Source organism: Hyperolius riggenbachi, chromosome 7 (assembly GCF_040937935.1).
Source record: "Hyperolius riggenbachi isolate aHypRig1 chromosome 7, aHypRig1.pri, whole genome shotgun sequence".
Classification (NCBI taxonomy): Eukaryota; Metazoa; Chordata; class Amphibia; order Anura; family Hyperoliidae; genus Hyperolius; species Hyperolius riggenbachi.
Genome location: NC_090652.1, coordinates 147,858,499 through 147,881,885, shown reverse-complemented (window position 1 = coordinate 147,881,885; position 23,387 = coordinate 147,858,499). Strand labels below are relative to the sequence as shown.

Sequence of the window (23,387 nt, the reverse complement as noted above, 5' to 3'; positions counted from 1 at the left end):
TTCCGCTTGTGTTTACATTTAGCCTGCGAGCCGCGATTGGCAGCCCGCAGGCTATTCACGGAGGCCCCCGCCATGAATTGACAGGAAGCAGCCGCTCGCGCGAGATGTGATTAATTAGCCTGCAGCCGGCGACGCAGATGTGCGTCGCTGGTCCTGCAGCTACCACTTTGCCGACGCGCGTTATGAGTGCGTGGTCGGCAAGTGGTTAATGCCCATTTTTGTTCCGAGGTATCTGTTGGGGGGCCCCCCAGGTTTATTTTGCCCTGGGGCCCCATTGTTGCTTAAACCGGCCCTGGACGCAGGAAGCCTTACTGAAAAAATGGCACTACCATAGGCGCCTATTATAAAAGCCATGGTTTGCGACAAAGAAGGGAAATTTGGGCACCCACTATGCAATGCCGCCCGCTATGTAATGCCGCAATTTGCATATCCGCATGACTTGGTGTCCTTGATTCTATCAGGCGCCTCCGGGTCCCATAATTTACCTTCTTTAGGGTGGGAGGTTTTAGGTCTAGGCAAGGGGGGTTAGGGTAAGTCACAACTGGGAAGGGGTTAGAGTTAGGAACCATTGTGGGGGAGGGGGGGAATAAGCACCACCAGGGGGGAGGGATGTTAGGGTTAGGCGCCACCAGGAGGGTTAAGTTTAGGTGCCGAGGGGGTTTAGGGTTAGGCACCACTGTGGGGGGTTAGGGCTAGGCATTGGTAGTAGAGGGTTCTGTGTGAGAGTAGGGTTAGGTTTAACCATAGTAAATATCAATAAACAGTACCAGTATTTTGCTATTGGAAAACAATGGTAGAATATAACTAATTTTAGCGATATTCTACTAGCAGCAATCCCCTTCGCACCTTTTTCCAGGTGCTTTTTTTTATTTATTTATGCAGTTTCAGCTGCTTAACCACCCTGGTGTTCTATTAATTGTGCCAGGGTGGTGGCGCAGCAGTTTTTTTTTAATATATATTTTTTTTAATCATGTAGCTAGCCTAGCGCTAGCTACATGATGCCCCCCTTCCTGCGGCGTCTGCACGCACCGCCTGATCGCCGCGCACCCAAGTAAGAAAATCCCGTTCTGAACGGGGATTTCCTTTAGGGCTTCCCCCGTCGCCATGACGACGATCGCGATAACATCATCGACGTCGTGACGTCAGACGGAGTCCCGATTCACCCCTCAGCGCTGCCTGGCACTGATTGGCCAGGCTGTGCAGGGGTCTCGGGGGGGGGGGGGGGGGGGGGACGGCAGTTACCGGCGAGCGGCGACGATCGTCCACAACACACAGCAAGCAAAGTGCTTGCTGCGTGTTTTTAAAAAAAATATGAAAATCGTCCCAGCGGGGCCTGAGCGGCGCCCTCCGACGGTCATGGATGAGCTGAGTTCGTCCATACCGCCAAGGAGGTTAAATGTGATACTTAATTCCATATAAGTTTAAATATTTTTACAGACTTGTAGAAGTGTTGTAGAAGAGATAAAGCCCATGAGCAGAATCTTGTAGTACACCAACAGGTGGCAATTGTGAGAAAAAGACAGCGAAAAGGTGCCTGAGAGGTAGCAGGAAATATACAAATAATCTAAAGCTCCGTACGTACTCTAGACCACAGTTATCAGAAATGAATGATAAATCACGGGTCATCAGAAAAGTGTCCCAACAACAGTAAAGGCTGCGATAATTGTCCATGTAGACTGACATGTCTTGGCAGATCGGTTTGGACAATAATCGCTGTTAGTCGTTTGTGTTGTTGATGGATTCAAATGTGTGCCAACGTCCTTCACTCTTCACTAACTGTGAGGGATTGCTAGTTTTCTGATGGCCGTAGTCTAGCTTGTATACGGAGCTTAAGCCCTATATTTCTAAAGATGAGAGAGTCTGGAGAAGCAGAAAATAATCAACCATGTTTAAGATTAATCAAAGAGGATTAATATTAGGAAATATTGCAGTTTTTGCAGATTTTGCAGTCAGGAGATTGTAGGTAACGTTGTTATGGTTTGTTGTAGAATACTAGCAGTGGAAACTGGACTAAATGGTCTCAAACAATAAGCAGTAAAATATTTAGATCGTTCCGAATGCATGTGCCATCTAAGCAGTATGGAAGTGCAGGGGTGAAGCAAGACAGGTTGGCGGAAGTGAGGTGATGAAAAAGTTTTGCTCGCTAAACTGATAATACTCACTAATAGAGGCAAGCGTCTGTAGTTTTCTGCAAGACTTTTTTTGCTGATAGGCCATGCAACCTTTTTGACCTGAAATGGCACCATATTTTTTTGAAAGTATAATTTTTATTCACATTTTTGCATATAAACAAGGAGACAGTTGTGCCTGCCAACCGTGGCGGCACCTAAACATAACAATAACATCAACATGACCATTTTCCATTTAAGAGTATATAGAATGCATTATCACTCCATCCGATAGCTGGAGAGTAGAAGAGGATATCTGTTTTATGAGAGTAGAGGGTGGCGTGGCTCGAGTGCATCTCCCCGCGACCTCCCAGGGTTTTTTTTTTTGCTATGCAACAGTATTTAATCATCGAACTTTAGCTTGTAGTATGAAATCCAACAAGACCACATTTTCTTAAACTTTTTGGGGCACTTTCTCTTAAGGTATATGGGTTTGATGATAGCTAGCTCTTTATGTACGTACGAGGACCAGTCCTTTTTACTAGGTGCAAAAGTTTGTTTCCAACGAAGAATAATCATCTTCCTGGCATATGCAACAAGGGACCTATATGCCTGCATCTTATGAGTAGAGAGCATGCTTTCAGCCAGATATCCCAGCAATAACTTCTCGGGGTTTGGGTCAAAAGCAATTCCAAACACTTTTTGAAGTTCTGCATGTATCTGTGACCAATAAGAACAGACTCGTGGGCAGAGCCACACTATGTGAAAAAAATCTGCAGCTGGTTGCTGGCATCTACCACATCTTCCCGAGGCAGCGGGGTCTATTTTGCATAATTTGGCTGGTGAAATGTAGCTCCTATGTAAAAATTTAAGGGCAATGAGGCGGTCCCTTGCTGCTACGCCTGTTGTGACAAAATATCCTAGAATACCATTCCACATTTCCAGTGTCAGGTCAGGGATATCAGATTGCCATGCCAATAACAGTTTATCTATTTTAGCCTGTCCCCTGGAAGGAAACGTTTTGTATATAGCAGAAACAACATGCTCTAGATCAGGGGTCTCAAACTCGCGGCCCGCGGGCCATTTGCGGCCCGCGATACAATATTTTGTGGCCCCAAGGCCCCAGAGCTTGTAGGGGCCCCCAGTGGCTACAAGAGGAAAAAAAAATTTTTCAAATCGGCCTTATAGTTTTTGAGAAAATCGATTTTAAAGTTGCAAAGGAAAAAAATACACATTTAAAAACCCGCCGACTTTAATGGTTAATAGCAAATCCACCTTAAATGCTAGAAACCCTAAATTTGCAGGATATGTTAAGGAGATCATTAGGAATAAGAGAAAAAAACAATTTTTCAAAAAGACCTTATAGTTTTTGAGAAAATCGATTTTAAAGTTTCGAAGGAAAATAGTATACTTTTAAATGCGGTAAATGTCACTTTTAGTAGCAAGCCTAACGGTAGTGTAATTTTACATGTATCAAAAGAAAGAGCAATACATTTCCTGACAGAGTTTCCAGGGGGTCCATACGCAGCCGCAGCGCTTTGGCCAGGTATCGCTATACAGCCGTAATATGGCTGTATGAAGATTCCTGGCATTTTTTCCTATTTTCCCAAATTTTTTTTTTATGTTTAGAGTGGGCGGGCAGAGGCGGCGATCCGCCGCGATTGACGTCAGGAGGGGCAGAGCTGAAGCTGAAAGCTCTGCCCCTTCCAGGAAATGCCGGCGGATTGCCCCCGGGGCAGTTTGGGGGCTCTGCAGCCCTCGTTTTGCGGCGGGGACACGTGAACTCCCTTATGCGGCCCAGCCTCATCCTGACTTTGCCTCCTGCGGCCCCCGGGTAAATTGAGTTTGAGACCCCTGCTCTAGATCCTTTTTTATAATTTCCCCCTCAGTGGTATGGGCTTGCACCAGCAGCGTTCTGTTTCCCCTGAGGAATTGTGCCTTAAAGGCATGTTGCAGCTGTAAGTATCTGAAGTACATACTATGAGGGATACCGTTATCCCGTCTGAGGGAAATGAAGGATTTAATCTGATGGCCATCCGTTATGTCCTTTAACTTATAAATCCCGTGATCTGCCCAGGCCTTTGGATCTGGCACCGTTAGAAATTCACGCAATGATGGGTTTATCCACAATGGGGTATGGGGGGAGATCTGTCCAGGCTGCTGGGAGATTTTATTTATTTTTTCCCATATTCTAACCGTTACCAACATGTTTGGAGTGGCTTTAGGAATTTGCCTACTTCCTCTAAAAGGCAAGCTGGATAAGGCTAAGAAAGATCCCATTATCTCTGCTTCCAAAGCAGTCGCTGGATTAATTGGGGACTGTTCGAACCACCACCGGATGGTGACTGCGGCTGACGCCCAATAATATTGCTCAAAATTTGGTAGCCCAATACCTCCACTATTCTGATCTCGCTGCAAAGTAGATAGTGCTATGCGTGGGTTCTTGGGGTACCACAACAAGGATGTGACCGCCTTGTTGATATTGTGGAAGTATTTGGCTGGAATATATACAGGGCTGTTCCTGAAATAGTACAGAAATTTGGGAAGCATATTCATTTTGATAGCATTTGCGCGACCAAGCAGAGATAATGGGAGCGTCTGCCATGCTTTGCATTTTTGCTTGAGTTTAGACTGGATTGGATCTAGGTTAAGTTTATAATAGTCATTAATGTTTCTGGTGACCTTGATACCTAAGTATGTAAATTCTGTGATCCACTGGAGTGGAGCGGGGGCTGGGTGTGTTGGTATTTGCCCATCTAGCGGTAGGATAGTGGATTTATCCCAGTTTACCTTGAATCCTGAGAATGTGCCATATTCTTTGATAATCCCCAGAGCATTGACCAGTGAGGGGCCGGAGTCTGAGAGATATAACAGAAGGTCATCAGCATATAGTGAAAGTTTTTCCACCCTAGTCCCATATGTGAGGCCCCCAACCAATGCACTAGCTCGTAAAAGTATGGCAAGTGGTTCCACGACCATAGCGAATAGGGTAGGCGAAAGTGGGCATCCCTGCCGCGTACCCCTGGAGAGGAGAAAAGGATCTGATACAGAGTGGCCTGTGCGTACTCTGGCCCTCGGCGTGGTGTAAAGGGTCCTGAATCAGCCGACAAATTTGTCACCCAGCCCAAAATGAAGAAGTGTCTCCCAAAGGAAATTCCAATCCACCACGTCGAAGGCCTTTTCGGCATCAAGCGATACTATGATTTGATCGCCCGACTGGTCATGAGTTATAGCCAGGTTAGTCATAAACCTTCTCAAATTAATATCTGTCCCCTTCCCAGGAATAAATCCTGATTGGTCAGGGTGTATGAGTTTTGTAATTAGCATATTCAACCGGACAGATAATATTTTTGCCAGTATTTTATAGTCTTGATTTAGCAGTGAGATAGGCCTGTAAGACTTGCATAGGGTAGGGTCCCTTCCCTTTTTGGGGAGAACAGTGATTAAAGCCTCACACATGATTCCTGATAGCAAAATAATCTTATGCATGGATTTCCTGTTGGAATAGGCTGCTATTCTAAATTCTGTCTTATCTGCTGTTTTTTCAGCATGGCCAAGTCTTTTCGGAAGAATTTCATTAACCCAGCTTCCTTTGCGGGAAATGCCACAAAGTTGTTGTGCAGCTGGGACTTCAGCATTAATAACGAGAAAGTAGTGAAATTAAAGAAAAAACATCTCAGCACTCAAATAAAGGTACAGTATTAAAGTGTATCTGATGCAACATGTGACATGATGAGATAAACATGTGTATGTACAGTGCAAAACATGTTAAAAATCAGACTGTTTTTCTTTATTTTGCTGAATGAAATAGTTAATTTTTAAGCATACAAGTGACAACTTCTGTCTTGACGGTACCTTGTCGGGAATATAGTCGACCTCACTTATAAGCAAATTACAGCCATAGAAGTTTTCCTGGCATAATACAACTTCTGAGGGCAGGGGAGAGATAGATAAAAGGTCAACAGTATTTAACCTCCTTGGCGGTATCCCCGAGTGTGACACGGGGTAAGCCGCCGGAGGGTGCCGCTCAGGCCCTGCTGGGCCGATTTACATAATTTTTTTTTGAAAACACGCAGTTAGCACTTTGCTAGCTGCGTGTTTGGTCTGATCGCCGCTGTCTGCCGCCGATGCGCCGCTACCCGCCGCGGATACAGGCCCCCCGCATACCCCTTGCGCAGCCTGGCCAATCGCCGCCAGGCTGCGCTGTAGGGTGGATCGGGACTCCCTGTGATGTCATGACGTCCATGAGGTCACTCCGTTCGTCGCCATGGCGACGGGGGAAGCCCTCAAGGAAATCCCGTTCAGAACGGGATTTCCTTATGGGCAAGCGGCGCCGGCGGCGATCGGAGGGGACGGGCGGACGCCGCGGGGAGGGGGGAAGCATGTAGCTAGTGCTAGGCTAGCTACATGCTAAAAAAAAAAAAGTGAAAAAAACCTCCCGCGGCTGCGCAGCCGCGGGAATTGTACCGCCAGGGGGGTTAATTCTCTGACACTTAGTTGGCTGCCACTGAGCAGAGACAATAAAATATTCACTCTACTTTGTATTTTTTTAAATATAAAATAAAACCATTGGGGGATCTAAAAAAGGTCACTTTTTAGGAGTAGGAGGATAAATACAATTGTTTATCTCATCAGTTTTATTTAACCTCGGGTTCACCTTAGGTATTGTCTTACAGGGTGTAAAGGGTAGAATTTCTCAGTAATCCCCATGTTCCGTACTGAGCCTCATGTTTCCATCTAGAAATACTGGTTTTTGCCAAACAATAAGGCCAGTGATTTACAACCACAAGACACATGTACTTTAAAGTGAACCTGTTGTGATGAAAGTTTAGGGGAAGATATTATGGATTATGGAAGGGAAGGCATAAGAACACCCCAATACATGCAGCTAATGGTAAAGAGAACTATATTTCAAGTGCCGATTCAACACTGTATTATGATGGCCAATGAAAACAACAGTTTTAATATTTTTTAAGCCTTTTGTTATAAAGTGAGATGTAACGAGGAAAATAAGATATTTATCAAAACGTCAGATTTATTTAAAGTTGTATAAAGTGCAAATCTCATCTGTGGTCTAAAGTATTAAACACAGCATAACACTAATAGCAAAAAATATATAAATGGTTTCCAAGTTACTGAAAGGGTTGATACTGAAACTTTTACTTTACTCATAAGTTAATACACATAATATCAGTATGTTCATGTTTTCTGTTGTTTTATTGCTGTGTTTAATGTTTTAGAGCTAAAATTGATATTTTAGTTTTATACTACTTACATTTGAGCTTTATGCTACTTTAACCTATTTTGGTTCCTGGACGTAGTTTCTACGTCCAGGAACCATGCGCGCTACCGCGTGCTCCCGCGGCCGATCGTGCGCGTGCACGCGCACTCCCGGCCGTGGATTCGGTAGCCAAGGAATCAATGTATCGGGCTATGGTGCCCGATCACTGATTCCTCTCCCCCGTTGAAAAAGCGACAGCTTCTCTCGGAAGCTGTGCTTTTTCTGGCTGTCTCCTTCCCGATGCGTCACTCTAAGCGCATGCTACGCTTAGAGTGACGTCATGTAAACAAACTCATGGCCGCCATCTTGTGGCCAAAAAGTAATACTACACCTGAAAAAAAAAAAATTAACACACATTTACATTATAAATCTATTGTTTACCTCCCACCCTCCCAAAACTACCCAAATAAAATGTTTACTATAAAAAAAAAACCATTACAATAAAAAAACAAAAAAAAATGTAAATATTTACCTAAGGGTCTACACTTTTTAAATATCAATGTAAAGATGAAATATTTCTATATTTTTTTTATTTTAAAGTTGTAAATAGTGATAGATGCAAAATGTAAAAAATGCACCTTTATTTCAAAATAAAATATTGTCGCCATACATTGTGATAGGGACATAATTTTAACGGTGTAACAACCAGGACATATGGGCAAATACAATACGTGAGTTTTAATTATGGAGGCATGTATTATTTTAGAACTACAATGGCTGAAAACTAAGAAATAATGAATTTTTCCATTTTTTTCTTATTCTTCCTGTTAAAATGCATTTACAGTAAAGTGGCTCTTAGCAAAATGTACCCCCCAAAGAAAGCCTAATTGGTGGCGGAAAAAACAAGATATAGATCAGTGCATTGTGATAAGTAGTGATAAAGTTATAGGCTAATGAATGGGAGGTGAACATTTCTCACGTGAAAACGACGGAACGCGAATGGGTTAAACAGTTAAAACAAACCTGTGAGTTTAATTTAAAAAAAAAACAACTAACATTAAATACTATCTCACTAGAAGGAAGCCTCTGGATGACCTTGAGGTTTCTCTGATCCTTATCCTACCCACCAATGCACGCCAATACCCTCTTCCTCTTAGGGTCTGCGCTCCTGTCTGTATGCAAGCATGGCCTCACTGCACAGTCACAAGTATGGCCCACACCTGTGAAGTAGCACAGAGCCACTCATACACAGAAAAGAGGAAAGGAGCCTAAACGCCTGTGTTGGACAGAGGGAGCGATCTTGACAATACTGTGTAAGTCTATGTAGTTGTCATCAGATGGTGCTGCTGTCTTGGGTGCCACTCTAGGTGGTATATAATCTGCAGTAGACAGTAGCTTAGCTACAATAAAAGTTTTTACTTTTGATTCATACGGCAGCCGCCGTCTACAGGGAGTGCAGAATTATTAGGCAAATGAGTATTTTGACCACATCATCCTCCTTATGCATGTTGTCTTACTCCAAGCTGTATAGGCTCGAAAGCCTACTACCAATTAAGCATATTAGGTGATGTGCATCTCTGTAATGAGAAGGGGTGTGGTCTAATGACATCAACACCCTATATCAGGTGTGCATAATTATTAGGCAACTTCCTTTCCTTTGGCAAAATGGGTCAAAAGAAGGACTTGACAGGCTCAGAAAAGTCAAAAATAGTGAGATATCTTGCAGAGGGATGCAGCACTCTTAAAATTGTAAAGCTTCTGAAGCGTGATCATCGAACAATCAAGCGTTTATTTCAAAATAGTCAACATGGTCGCAAGAAGCGTGTGGAAAAACCAAGGCGCAAAATAACTGCCCATGAACTGAGAAAAGTCAAGCGGGCAGCTGCCAAGATGCCACTTGCCACCAGTTTGGCCATATTTCAGAGCTGCAACATCACTGGAGTGCCCAAAAGCACAAGGTGTGCAATACTCAGAGACATGGCCAAGGTAAGAAAGGCTGAAAGACGACCACCACTGAACAAGACACACAAGCTGAAACGTCAAGACTGGGCCAAGAAATATCTCAAGACTGATTTTTCTAATGTTTTATGGACTGATGAAATGAGAGTGAGTCTTGATGGGCCAGATGGATGGGCCCGTGGCTGGATTGGTAAAGGGCAGAGAGCTCCAGTCCGACTCAGACGCCAGCAAGGTGGAGGTGGAGTACTGGTTTAGGCTGGTATCATCAAAGATGAGTGTGTGGGGCCTTTTTGGGTTGAGGATGGAGTCAAGCTCAACTCCCAGTCCTACTGCCAGTTTCTGGAAGACACCTTCTTCAAGCAGTGGTACAGGAAGAAGTCTGCATCCTTCAAGAAAAACATGATTTTCATGCAGGACAATGCTCCATCACACGCGTCCAAGTACTCCACAGCGTGGCTGGCAAGAAATGGTATAAAAGAAGAAAAACTAATGACATGGCCTTCTTGTTCACCTGATCTGAACCCCATTGAGAACCTGTGGTCCATCATAAAATGTGAGATTTACAAGGAGGGAAAACAGTACACCTCTCTGAACAGTGCCTGGGAGGCTGTGGTTGCTGCTGCACGCAATGTTGATGGTGAACAGATCAAAACACTGAAAGAATCCATGGATGGCAGGCTTTTGAGTGTCCTTGCAAAGAAAGGTGGTTATATTGGTCACTGATTTGTTTTTGTTTTGTTTTTGAATGTCAGAAATGTATATTTGTGAATGCTGAGATGTTATATTGGTTTCACTGGTAAAAATTAATAATTGAAATGGGTATATATTTGTTTTTTGTTAAGTTGCCTAATAATTATGCACAGTAATAGTCACCTGCACACACAGATATCCCACTAAAATAGCTAAAACTAAAAACAAACTAAAAACTACTTTCAAAAATATTCAGCTTTGATATTAATGAGTTTTTTGGGTTCATTGAGAACATGGTTGTTGTTCAATAATAAAATTATTCCTCAAAAATACAACTTGCCTAATAATTCTGCACTCCCTGTATTTCCTACTGGCATACACTTGCACTGGCAAATTGTTTAAACCCAAATTTGTTAACCCCCCACGACTGCCTGAGAGTGCAGCCGCCTATAGCGGCATCACAGCACTCAGGCTAGGTGGAAAATATACCAGAGCAGCGACCTGCTACTACAGCTCTGCAGGAGGCTATCGTCTGCACGCCTTCTGGAGGAGGACTTCTGCCCGGTCCAAGTGGGACAAAGCCTTTCTGCTGGTCACCCCGTATGGGACAGTCAGCCACAGATCCAGGTGAGAATATCCCATGGCCGGCTGCCCATCTTTATTGAATGACAACCTGAGTGCGCTCTCCCCCGACCCCTTGTTTTTCCACCCATCCCCCACATCCCATTGTCTACTGCAACTCATACACAGAGGGGAAAAAACATAAACAAGCGACTCAGTGCTACTCGCCAGTGCAGGCTGTTCTTTGCCTGCCCAGTGCGGCCATGCTCAAACACAGATGGGAGTGAGGCTGTGAGAATACATTCGACAAGTCCTTCTCGAATATTTCCAGAGGGTCTCAATGCTGGATCGGTGGTGTCAAGGAGAATGGGGAAAGTCTCTCTACTATCCAGAGGCTTCCTTCTACTGAGGTACGTATTCAATTTATGTTTTCTGTTCCCCCTTCTGTTACAAAAGACACAAATAGTGAACCAAACTCTAAAAAGGATTTCCAAATAGAGAAGTGAAGCCTACTTATGTAACACTGTATAAGTTTCATGTTATAGATACACTAGCAATTATAAAAATCATTGTTAATGCTGTATATACTGTAGTCAACAATAATTCCAAGGCAGAAATATGACATGTTTCATGGTTAAAAAACACTTCCTCAGAGGACCAAGGAATTAGGATAGACAGTAAATACCAACTCCACTAACTTATTGTTACTTATATAAGTCCAGATACACTATGAGATCTGAAAGAACTTGTTTCATAGAAGGTCCAGTTAAAGTAGTAGATATGATGAATATTCACATAAATCACATTGGGCCAGATCCAATTTAAGTTTTCTGCTTGCTTGGCAGTATAGCATCACCATGGCACCAGCACAGCTGCTTTGTGACACAGAGATAGTTGTGATTATTATTACTCAGTTAGTAAGCATGCCTTCCTGCATGAAATACATTAGTAATATTAGCTTCAGTCGTTTTGGATTGTCTGCTTGTACAGTCCATCATGCTGGATTTGCAGCTCTCTTGGCTACTGGTTTCTATACTCTTCAGGGCTAACTTTATTATTTTACTATAGGATGAGAAATCCATAGGAATTGATTTTACACAATAGGATGCAAACAGTGCCTGCTGCATATTTACCTGACATGACATATAGTATTAATGCCACATATTATTATTATTGATTTTATAAAGTGCCAACATTTTCCGTGGCTACACACGATACAATAAAATGATCCGATTTTACGTTAATTCGATAAAAATGATCGGATCGTCCGAAAAAATTGAAAGTTTTTTTGCATTCGACTGAAAAATCCGATCGGATTTCCCGTTTTCTTCTATTTTAATCGATCCGGAATGCCAGATATTTTTCTTCAATCTTTCCAAAGATTGTATGGTGTGTGTTGGATTGTCAATTTATTAATACACATACCCTAGCAATTTTGTCAGAGTTTCCAATCATTTTTATCATAATTGGGGAAAAATTGAACATGTGTGTGTGGTACATTGGTCAGATTTTTGAAATGTTACAATCAGTCAGAAAAATGTATTGCAATTCTTAAATTGAACAGATATTTAAAAAAATTGTATGGTGTGTGGCCACCTTTAGGGGCCCACTACTTTCGGAGAATGCAGAGTTAAGTGATTGGCGTCAGCGCAGCGCAGCGCAGCGTAATACATTACCTGCTTCCGGCAGAGGGACAGGCCCTCCTCACTCCTCTTCTTTATAAATCCTTGCCTCTCTTGTATCAGGTTGAGGGAGGAAATATTCATGCTGTGTTTTTCTTTTTTGCAGGAAATACTGTCAGAAAAATTGATGGAGAAATTACAACTTTCTTTTGGTCAGAGGCTGGCTCAGCTCAGCATTCACCTGGCTGCATGGGTAGCATCAACAGGACTGGCAGTAGGCTGCTGTGCAGGGGTATACTTCCTCTGTATATATGTTGCCGAATCTACACAGGTAATCTCTTTTGTACGCTTAAAGGAACACTATCAATACCCAAGTGTTCTAAAATGACAATGTACAAATAATGTCTAAGTAGCTGTGTAAGCATTTTCCTAATTTTCATGTTAATATCAGAGACCAAATCTGTAATTCATTGTGTGTAGGATTTAGCTCTATTGAGACAAATAAAAAATTGCAGAAGGGGTGTCTGTTTCAATGCACAGTGTTGCATGTCAAACTACAGAGTATTTTTCTCTGAAAGCAAAAACAGTATGAAAAGCTGTGACAATTACAAATGTTCATAACAAGTTTCCTCTGCTCTCTTCACACACTTCAGTCAGAAACACAGGACACAGCAGCTGCAGCTGTTGGGAGCTTTCTCTCTGTTTCACACACAGAGCTACACACAGGGTTAACTGATGAAGTGTGAAGGGAATTTCCCCTCCCCTCATGGTTCATTCTGCTGTCAGTTTTGGCATCAGTAAAGTGTGAAAGTATTTTAATAACAGTAAACAAAGAGGTTGCCAGTGAAATGTATACACCAGTACTTAGCAGCATTTCCCAAACAATTCCTATCTCAATTGAAAAAAATATGTAAATCGATAGTGTTCCTTTAAATACTCATTTTGTAAAGTTGTTTAAGATTAACACATATTATGACATATGATCATAAGTATGCAGGGCTGAACAGTTTACCTGGTGTAAACAAGATATGCCCCGTCCCTACCCCATTTGGCATAAGTGCACCATGTTGAGAAGGAGAATAATGTGGTAAGCTTCGCCCTAAAAAGTGGGCGTGGCCACACCAGATTGTGGGTGGGACAAAATGAGCACAACATAAAAATGTGAGAACCTAGGTAACATTGTTAAAGAGGAACTCCAGTGAACAATTTACTGTTGACAGGTGATGTAACTGCTGCATGGTTTTTAACAGTTGGAAACAGCTATTTCCCACAATACAGCAAGGTTCACAGACAGGAAACTGCCAGGAGTACGTACTTTTCTTGTGGGAGGGGTTTCTTGTGGAAGGGGTTTCACCACAATATCAGTCATACAGCGCCCCTGATGGTCTGTTTGTGAAAAGGAATAGATTTCTCATGTAAAAGGGGGTATCAGCTACTGATTGGGATAAAGTTCAATTCTTGGTCGGAGTTTCTCTTTAACAGGAGATGCTGTATTACTGTGACAGACTTCCTTTACCCATACAAGATACAAGATGACAGTTCTTCCTTTACCCATACAAGATGACAAATATATTACTGGACCACAACCACGCATTACAGCCTCTTGTGCTACAGTATCATTTATGTTCCTAAGGATAATAATGTATGATGTGAAAAAATTGAAAGGGAAAAACATATAATATACGTAGTCCTTCCTATAAGGAAATAGTATGCGTTGACCAACATATAGAGTTCTTTGTTTACAATAACATTTTTGAACAGAATGAAACACAAAACATTAACATATAGAGTAACACGTGCAACCTTTATGCCCCTCCCATAGTCTTCTCTCCATTATAGTGCCCCCAATAACGCTAGTGTATTATATTGACCTCCATCATAATGACCAAATATTTAGTCTTCTCCATTATAGTTACCCTGTTATAGTATCCATTCCCCAGTTAAAGTGTCTTCTATTATAGTCACCGCCACTATAGTGATTCAGTCTTATAGTTCTCCCCCTCAGTGGTCCTCCCAGCTGCAAGTGTCCGGGACAAGCAGTCGATTGATACATGCATATCTGGGCGGACGGCAGTGATTGCGGCATTTCATTACTAGACAGTTAGGCTGCCTTTTCAGTGGGGAGTTGTGTTGCAGGATAGTAATGGAATGGAGGGGAAACGTTGCCTTGCACATCATACATGCAGTATGACACCTACGGTGAAGCATGCAGTAAGTACATACTAAGTATGCATTACTGGACCTTTTAATGTGCGTTAGGCAGTACCACACTGAATGCTCTGAATTATGCAGACAGATTCCACCGTATCAGCTTGCTGACGCACCGATGTGCTCAAACCAATACAATATAATTGCATCATGTTAGCAATGTGATTGTATTGTCCGACACAACATCCCACTGTGAACGTCACCTAACTGCACTGCATGTCAAATGCTGACACATGTGTGATCACAAACATTTTCATTCAGCAGCATTATATTGCAGCTGGAAGGTGCTCATTGCTGGTAATTGGCATGGTAAATGTGCCATTTTTCTTTTCAGCTGTAAAATCCTGCTGCAGGCATTTTAGAACGAGCCAGTGTGAATTAGGCCAAACTCCTGTAAAAACATCAGTAAACATTTGTGTTTTCAGCACTTCAGGTGTGAATTAGCCATCAACAGCCTTCAGGTGTTTGTAGAAGACCCAAGTTAAATATTTTGCAAATAAAAATAGTATCACATGCAGTTCTCAATCGCCGTTCTTTAGAAATATCCAACTTCATAAAATTCTGAAAAACTAAACTGATATTGTGAATAATGTTTCTGTTTTTTCATGAGTATGATTTCTATTTTCTAATAGGATTCAAATTTGAATGATTTGACAAAGCAAGCAAAAACCCTGTTGGTTCCAGTGGTAGTCTCCATCATTAACCTCATCATGCCTCTGGTGTATGCCATGTTTGGTCTTGTGGAGAAATACAAATATCCCCGTCATGAAATTTATGTGGAGATTATGAGGTTAGACATCTGCACTTCTATTAACCATTTCAGCCTGCGGGGATTTTTCACCTTATGCATCAGAGCAATTATCACCTCCCATTCATTCACTAATAACTTTATCACTTCTTAACACAATTTATTGATCTATATCTTGTTTTTCCTGCCACTAATTAGGCTTTCTTTGGGTGGTACATTTTGCTAAGAATTATTTCTTTATAAATGCATTTTAACAGGATTAATAAGAAAAAAATGGAAAAAAAATCATTATTTCTCAGTTTTCGTACATTATAGCTTTAAAATAATCCATGCTACCATAATTAAAACCTATGTATTTTATTTGCCCGTTTGTCTCGGTTATGACACCATTTACATTTTGTCCCTATCACTATGTATGGCGCCAATATTTTATTTGGAAATAAAGGTGCATTTTTTCCGTTTTGCGTCCATCACTATTTACATGCTTATAATTAAAAAATGTTTGTAGTATACCCCCTTCAAATGCATATTTAAAAAAAGTTCAGACCCTTAGGTAACTATTTATGTTTTTTTGTTTTTTATTGTAATTTTTTTTTCCATTAAAAATTTTATTTGGGTAATATTTTGGTGTGGGAAATAAACAGTCAATTTTTAATGTTATTATATGTGTAAATTGTAATGTAAAAAAATGTAGATGTACTTTTACTAATTGGCGACAAGATGGCTACCCTGAGTTTTTTTTTCTCCTTGTGCTTCTCGCTAACCGGAAGCACAAGGACGCGGAAAATGTATTTGCAGAAAGACTGAAGCCTCTAGTACAGGCAATGGGCAAACTCGGCCCTCCAGCTGTTACGGAACTACAAATCCCACAATGCATTTGCCTTTTTGAGTCATGACTATGGCTGTCAGAATCCTGCAATGCATTGTGGGACTTGTAGTTCCGTAACAGCTGGAGGGCCGAGTATGCCCATGCCTGCTTTAGTAAGAGCACTTCGGTTTTTCTGCTGGGGACAGGGATCGGTGATCAGGAACCATGTTTCCGTTCACTGATCCCAGATCTACCGGGGGGACAGCACGGGGGCGCGCATGTGGGAGCGCGCCGAAGTACGGCATCACAGCAGAGCAGCCGCCTGGACGTGAGCATCACGTTCGGGCGGCTGAAATGGTTAACCACTTCATGCCACAGGCTGTTTTACGCTTTCCGCCAAGAGCCATATTCACCTTTAAGCACGCCTCCTATTCATTTGTCCATAACTTTATCACTGCTTTTCACACCTAAATGATCTATATCTTCTTTTTTTGCTACAAATTAGGCTTTATGTAGGTGATACTTGTTTTCACCATTTCCCCAATTCCATCCCCATATTTTTAAAATAAACAATGCAACTGTAGATAAAACCCACACATTTTATTTGCCCATTTGTCCTGGCCATTACAACATTTCAATTATGTTCTGTGTTTTATGTTTTTTTTACTGCACCCTATCAATAATTACAAGCCCTTATTTGCAAAAATAACAGTAATATGCCTTCATATTAAAAAACTGAGTTCCAAAGGTAACTATTTATGATTTTTTTAAAATGCTGTCATTTTGGCTTTTTTTTTCTGCAAGTGTTTTATTTAGGTATCTATATGGGAGGGGACATAAGGGGTTAATAGCTATATGGGATGTATTTTGTAATGTAATTTTGTTTTTTTCTTTACTTTTTACTTTTATTTTAATGAATGAATATGGCTTCTGGCTAAAGCCAGTGATCATTAATTCACAGGCAGTTTGATTGGCTTTGGGAAGAGATGTTTCCATTCATCAATCACTGCCAAGTAAGTACCGCCATGAACCAGTGATGGAAGCACTCCCCCTGCTGCCGCTGATTGACAGGATGCGTATATACGCCAGTTTGCAGCAACTAGTTACAATTATGGTAGAGAAATACAATTAATGATCTCATAGAAATCTTTACTTCTTTGTAGAAATGTTCTCTTGAAAATCTCAGTCATTGGAATTCTGTGTTACTATTGGCTGAAGAAAGTTGCAGGAGATGAATGGGAGGAAAGTAAATGGGAGGTAGGTTACCGCTTAATAACTTGTATTAGAAAACTATTCTGATAAGATCGTATATGTTTGGATTGATTTATGGCATTGCATAGCATTTCTGATTCTGGGTGAATATGCAGTTAGGCCCAGTGCACACCAAAACCGCTAGCAGATCGTCAAAACGCTAGTGGTTTTGGGAGCAGAGAGCCGATATTTGCCGGGTGCACACCGAGCAGATTTTCTATGTGATCCGCCGGCCGCATCCGCATCAGCATCCACGTGGCTAATGTATCTCTATGGGCTGGTGCACACCGGCGGTTTGAGGTTTTAAGAAAACCGCAAACGTGCAGCAAGAGGCACGTTTGCGGCTTGCTAAAAACCTCAAACCGCCAGTGTGCACCAGCCCATAGAGATACATTAGCCACGCAAATTTTCAAGCGGATGCAGCCGGCGGATCCGCCCAGTGTGCACTGGGCCTTAGACCTGGTGCACACCAGAGGAGTTTTTCTGAGCGTTTTGAGTTTTTAAATCTGCTGCTTATGTTATCCTATGTGTCTGTGCACACTGGAGCAATGAGGTTTTGTAAAAAAAAACCATAGCATTACATTGGGAAGAGCTTTTGAAACCTCTAGCGTTTGGGCGCTAGAGGTTTCAAAAGCTCTTCCTAATGTAATGCTATGGGGGTTGTCACGGACGGTTGCGGGGCCGCAGGCGTGTCCTAGAACCACCCGTGAAGAAAATGCGATCGCAATTGATTCTCTGCATCGATTGCGATTCAGATCAATAGAATCTGGATTGGTTGTGTAGGGGCTACCTGTAGCAACCTGGAGTTTCTCTTTCTCCCAGCTGTCACGGAACAGCCGGGAGCCCTCGATTTCTCCGATTTCTTGGTCAGATCTGCCAGTCATTGCAGCGAGCATAACTGACATTCCTGTTTTTTTTAAAATACAAGTTTTTCTCCTCTGCCCCTAATTTAGGTGCAGGATGTCTTTTGATTTGTTAATTAGCTTAGACATATTCACAGGCAGAATAACAGAGGCATTCATTCCCTTTTCTGTTCTGGGAACCAGGTGACACCTAGCTGATCTCACGTAGATGTTAATTAGCCAAAGGCACCAAAAGTTTGTTCAGCTAGAGGAAGCTGCCCCAGGAGCCAGCCAAACTGTCTCCAGGGGTTAAAATGATGAAGCATGTGAATTATGATTTCTGCTTATTAAAGGAAAACCAAGTATCACCCAGAGGTGGGAGGAGTGTATTCGGATCCATTGAAATTGGACCAACGTCTCGGTATACAAATCATAATCATACCTCGTTCGGTTAGGGAGATATGGGCCCCTCGGTAACCATACGCCCTAACACCCGCATCCAAGGTATCATATTAATCGGTAGGTTCTGGGGATCGATAATATGTAATTATTTGTGTGCTGGCCGCGTAGGTCGGCCTAGAGAAAATGTCAGGGTTATGGGGCTGGTGAAAGCCCCTGCCCAAATGTGATTACCATAATCCGGCCCAGGGGCCGACTCTGGAAGCCCGCCTCTAAACACATCTCAATTAAAAGTAAATGAGCTGCCCGGGCAAGTCAGTCCTCCCCTGTGTACCACCACCTTATTGAGCCAGCCAGAGGACCATGCGGCTGGCGGCCATTTTCCTGGACTGAAACAAAGGACATTTTTCATGTGCTCTTATTTACCCCGCAAGGAAACCAGGAACTTTATGATTTTTCCAGAACGGACATATTTCCACAAACCCTAAGTATTTTTTTTCCTTTCTTTTATTTTTCATACTGGCTATTAATGTTTCAATAATTGTTGATTTTAATAATTGTCTGTATATATTCATTATTTATATTGCCCATGAATAAAGACTTTATCAAAGTCATTCACTGTTCCGCTACCCTATTATTCAGCATACACAGAAACTGAACTCAGACTTCTGAAGAGACGCTACTGTTGTTACTAGCCAGGCAGAATAGAGTGTGTTTAACTGTTTTTATTTGCAGGACCAGTCAGTCGGGTCCACTGGCCCATACCAGTGGTGGTGGCAGATACCCTGAAAAAGTATGTAAGTTGTAATTACCGTACCTCACAGGCTCCCTTCTAGTCGGGCTGCTGCCCAAATTCTGTCGGTTTCTGCCCACTGATCACGACCACAGCTTGCATGATTGGTGTGCTGAAACCGATTGGAAGGCAGTTTGCGGTCTGACCACTAGGGCTCCTGTGACAGGGTTTTTTTTTACAAAACCTCATCGCTCCAGTGTGCACAGACACATAGGATAACATTAGCAGCAGATTTAAAAACTCAAAACGCTCAGAAAAACTCCTCTGGTGTGCACCAGGCCTTATTCAGATATATTTTCATATATTTTAGATCAATTGATATTCACAGGAAATTAGCAAAGCATTTAAATATCACAAAAACATGTACAAAAGTTTGTTAGAAAAAGAATACTAAAATCACAAACACAGAATCACATGCAGGGCTTCACATGTTTTTTCTGCAAGGACAAGTCTGAACAGACCATTAAAGCAATGCTGCATGCTTTTGTATACCTGGACCAGACGTCCCGTTTTACCTCGAACACGTCCCAGGTTCAGGGTACCCTGTCCAAGGCTGCAATGTGTCCCAGGTTATGTCCCACCTTTGGCCGCTGGGTGTCCCAGCTGTGGGACTCTGTGGCCGCATGACATAATGTTTGCCTCATTTACTGTTTGCGGAGGCGGAGTAATCGTTTTCTGTTGCATTTTATGTGTCAGAGGTAACGGTAGTTGCATTTCATTTGTTGGAGTTAACGGTTATTGCAATTCATGTGTCAGAGGTAACTGTTGCTGCAGTTATTATTTGATGGCCATAGAGACTGCATTTGCTACATTGGGGTTATTGTTGCAGCATTTGGCATTTTGGGGGCTCATGATTATTAAATGGTATGCTAATACTGTAGCATCAGGAGCTTTTGCAGATTTCGCACACAATCTAATCCTACCATAGTAATAGTCTAATGTCCTACGATATTATTAGCTATTTATATAGCACTGGCATCCTAAGGCAGCACTTTACAGAGAATGTACTGTAGTCGTGCCCTTGGCGGAGCTCACAATCTAGTCATAGTCAAAGTCTAATGTCTCGCCATATCATTATTATGTATTTATGTAGCACTTGCATCTTCTGCAGCACTTTACAGAGTACATAGTCATGTCATGGACTGACATCCATGATGCAAATCTCCCATTTCGCCACATCATTGTGGGAACACTGCTTTTTCTTATGTGTTTGGGTAACATTGCCTAATTACCTTTAGGGTCACTTTGCCTATCTGTGTTTTGGTAGGAAACTCTGGGACACTGCCTCAGATTTACATTACAGTTGGCTCCGCCCACACCATGCCATGGGCATGCCTATTTTCCCACCATTCTTTTGTGGTCCATAGTTCTGCTAACAATAGCCACAGAACCACATTTAGGTGCACATAGATGCATAGGCTTATTAATGCTCAGTTTTTTGTATATGTTACGGCCAGAACCCGAAGTCTGGCCACTTTGGGATCTGGCCGGCCAAAACGCGACGTGGCCGGCTGCTGCGTCCAATGTTAGAAATGAAATGATTCCTGTAACTCTCTGGGGCCTTGGGGCAATTGCCCCCTTTGCCTCTATGGTATCACCGGCCCTTCCTGTAACATTCATGTATTTTCTGGCAGTCTCGCTGCGCCCAAATGTATAAAAGTGAGTGAATTAAATTAAGCCGGCGGCAATGTAACAGAATACGCTGCCGGCTTTGGCTGTGCCTCCTCTCCCTGCCCCCTATTCAATACTGGCAGCTGGGGACATGTGTGTCCCCCAGAGTCGTTCGTCGCGCCAGGGAAGCAGAGCGGGGTGACTGCAGACATTGCTTCTGCCAGCACCCGCTCTGCAGGAAGGGCAGGATTCCCTGCCACGACAAACGACTCTGGGGGGACACGCATGTCCCCGGCTGCCAGTATTGTATAGGAGAGAGGCAGGGGGAGGAGAGAGTTACATTGCCGCCGGCTTAATTTAATAAATTTAATAAAATTTAATAAAATGAACTCATTTTTATACATTTGGCCGCAGCGAGACGGCCAGAAAATACATGAATGTTACAGGAAGGGCCGGCGCTACCATAGAGGCAAAGGGGGCAATTGCCCCAAGGCCTGTAGGGGCCACCAAGGTGTCTCCCCATCTTAACTCTTGCTCCCCGGGGCCTCTGCAGAGTTTTTGGCACAGTAGTGTATCACCTGTGCTGGCGAGCAGGTCAGACACTATAATACCAAAGACTCTGCAGGGACCCCAGTAAGCACAGTTAAGCTGGCAGGGGATTGGGAGGGAGGGTCAGGAGCCTTCTCATGGGCCCAGGAGGGAATTTTTGCTGCAACAAAGGGCTTTTTGTTCCAGGGGGTGTTTGTTAGGGGCCCCCCAAACTATTTTTGCCCTGGGGCTCCATTGTCACTAGAACAGGCCCTGGTTACAGGAATCATTTCGTCGCGTTTTGGCCGGCCAGATCCCGAAGCAGCCAACTTCGGGTTCTGGCCGTAACATTTATATGTAAAGTCTCTGAAATTTCTTTGGTTTCTTATAGAGCAAAGTTTAAGATGGATAGATATTTTCCCACCGTGGTCATGAACATTTTTTGGTGCGACACGCTAGACCCTCCCCCCCTGCCGTCCCAGGTTGAGCCAAGTAAAATCTAGTCACTGTAATTTTTAGCCAAAACGGGATGCATTGCCACTGAATCAAATGAATGGCATCTTGTCTGCAACAGACATGTTTGTGCATTGCATTACAAATGAGGGCTGGTTTGCACTGCAAGAGCTTTTCTAAGCGCTTGTGATTTTAAAAGCTCTTGCTAGTGTAATGCTATGTGTGTGTGTTTATTTGTTTTTTTAATCCCCCATAGAATTGCACTAGCAAGAACTTTTAAAATCACTGGCGCTTAAAAAGCGCTCATAGTGTGAACCAACCCTTAATCCAACAGGCATAATGTAAACTGGCCCTTAGAGTAATACAATACCGTATAATTCAGCACAGATGGGGATTGCCTGATGCTGGATATGTGTAATTTCTGGTTGCTTGAGAGTTAAAGCAGCCAGGGCCTAAATGTAACACTAACCCCTCCACAGTGCAAATGCAGACGTAAACCACTTACCAGAGTTCCGGGGGCCAGTCCTCTTCACTTTTCGCAGCTGCCAGTTGCTTTGCTGCATCCACTCTGTACACAGGTGACACATTGGGAGCCTATGGAGGATGCAGCAGAGCACCAAGAAGTTGTAAGAAGTGAAGAGTACCAGAGGCCAGACAAGAGCTCTGGCTAGTGGTTTCCACTGTTGCTCTGCTGTTACATTAGAAGCTCTCGGTCCAGCAACGTCAGTTCCAGTGCGTGTGCGCATGCGTGCTGGGCTGCAGATTTATACATTTTGCCAGGAAATTGCAGTTCTGGGTAGGCATATGGGCGGAAGTGCGCGTAGGCACCGTACAGGTTGCTGATCCACTGTAGGAGGGTTTTCAGGTGGTAGTTCTGGAAGCTCTGCATATCATTTTTTACCTGTTAAGACCCAGTTTGTTCCTGACCTGGTTTATTCTGCTGATCCTGTTGCCAACCTCTGCTAGTTTACTGGCATTCCCTGATTCCCACCTGTCATGACCTTTTGGCCTCTTTCTCGACTACTGTTGATTGCCGTCTGCCCTGACACTTTGACTTGTTACATGAATACTCCAGATTGCCGCCTGCCTTAATCTTTGGCTTGTCTACAATTCCTGCTTGTCTACAAATGTCTTTACTGTGGGCTTGCTTGTTCTCTTCATTTCTGGTGGGGTGATCCTAGGGATCCTAGGGTCATGGCTTGGTAGCAAAGTAGTCTGTTGCCCGCTAGGGGTAGTGGACCATCGTCCTTTGCGTGGCACTTTAGTGAAGACCAGTGGTTACCATACCCTGGGAGAGCCTGTCCTAAACAACCGGTGCTGGGGTCAACAAGTTTGTCCTAATGACCGTAACATCTGCAATAATGAGAGAAAGAAGGAGAGGCACGCCCCATGGTTCCCCCGTTTACTGCTGGTTGGTTGACATTGCCAGTTGGTTGAGTCCCAGTTAACCAGGACTCTACAGTATATCAAGAGCTTCTGCATGCTTTTTCATTATTATTATTTAGTATTTATATAGTGCCGACATCTTCCATAGTGCTGTACTGACTATATATTGTCTTGTCACTTAAAGAGAATCTGTACTCTA

At 42.9% G+C, this 23,387-nt stretch overlaps 1 protein-coding gene and 1 long non-coding RNA gene across 4 annotated transcripts in view; one reads left to right on the top strand and one right to left on the bottom strand.

Moving 5' to 3' along the window:
- The window catches only part of TMC5 (transmembrane channel like 5), a 243,192-nt gene that overhangs the window by 156,308 nt on the left and 63,497 nt on the right, over positions 1-23,387 (top strand). For all 3 annotated transcript variants that reach the window (XM_068244746.1, XM_068244745.1, XM_068244747.1), the window contains 4 exons: positions 5,657-5,801; positions 12,328-12,492; positions 15,002-15,159; positions 17,089-17,182. In XM_068244746.1, coding sequence (XP_068100847.1) covers positions 5,657-5,801; positions 12,328-12,492; positions 15,002-15,159; positions 17,089-17,182 — 562 coding nt within the window. The remainder of the gene's footprint in view (positions 1-5,656; positions 5,802-12,327; positions 12,493-15,001; positions 15,160-17,088; positions 17,183-23,387) is intronic.
- The window catches only part of LOC137524641 (uncharacterized), a 38,740-nt gene that overhangs the window by 10,309 nt on the left and 5,044 nt on the right, over positions 1-23,387 (bottom strand). Inside the window, exon 2 of the long non-coding RNA XR_011022749.1 lies at positions 12,216-12,333. This is a non-coding gene — a long non-coding RNA (uncharacterized lncRNA). The remainder of the gene's footprint in view (positions 1-12,215; positions 12,334-23,387) is intronic.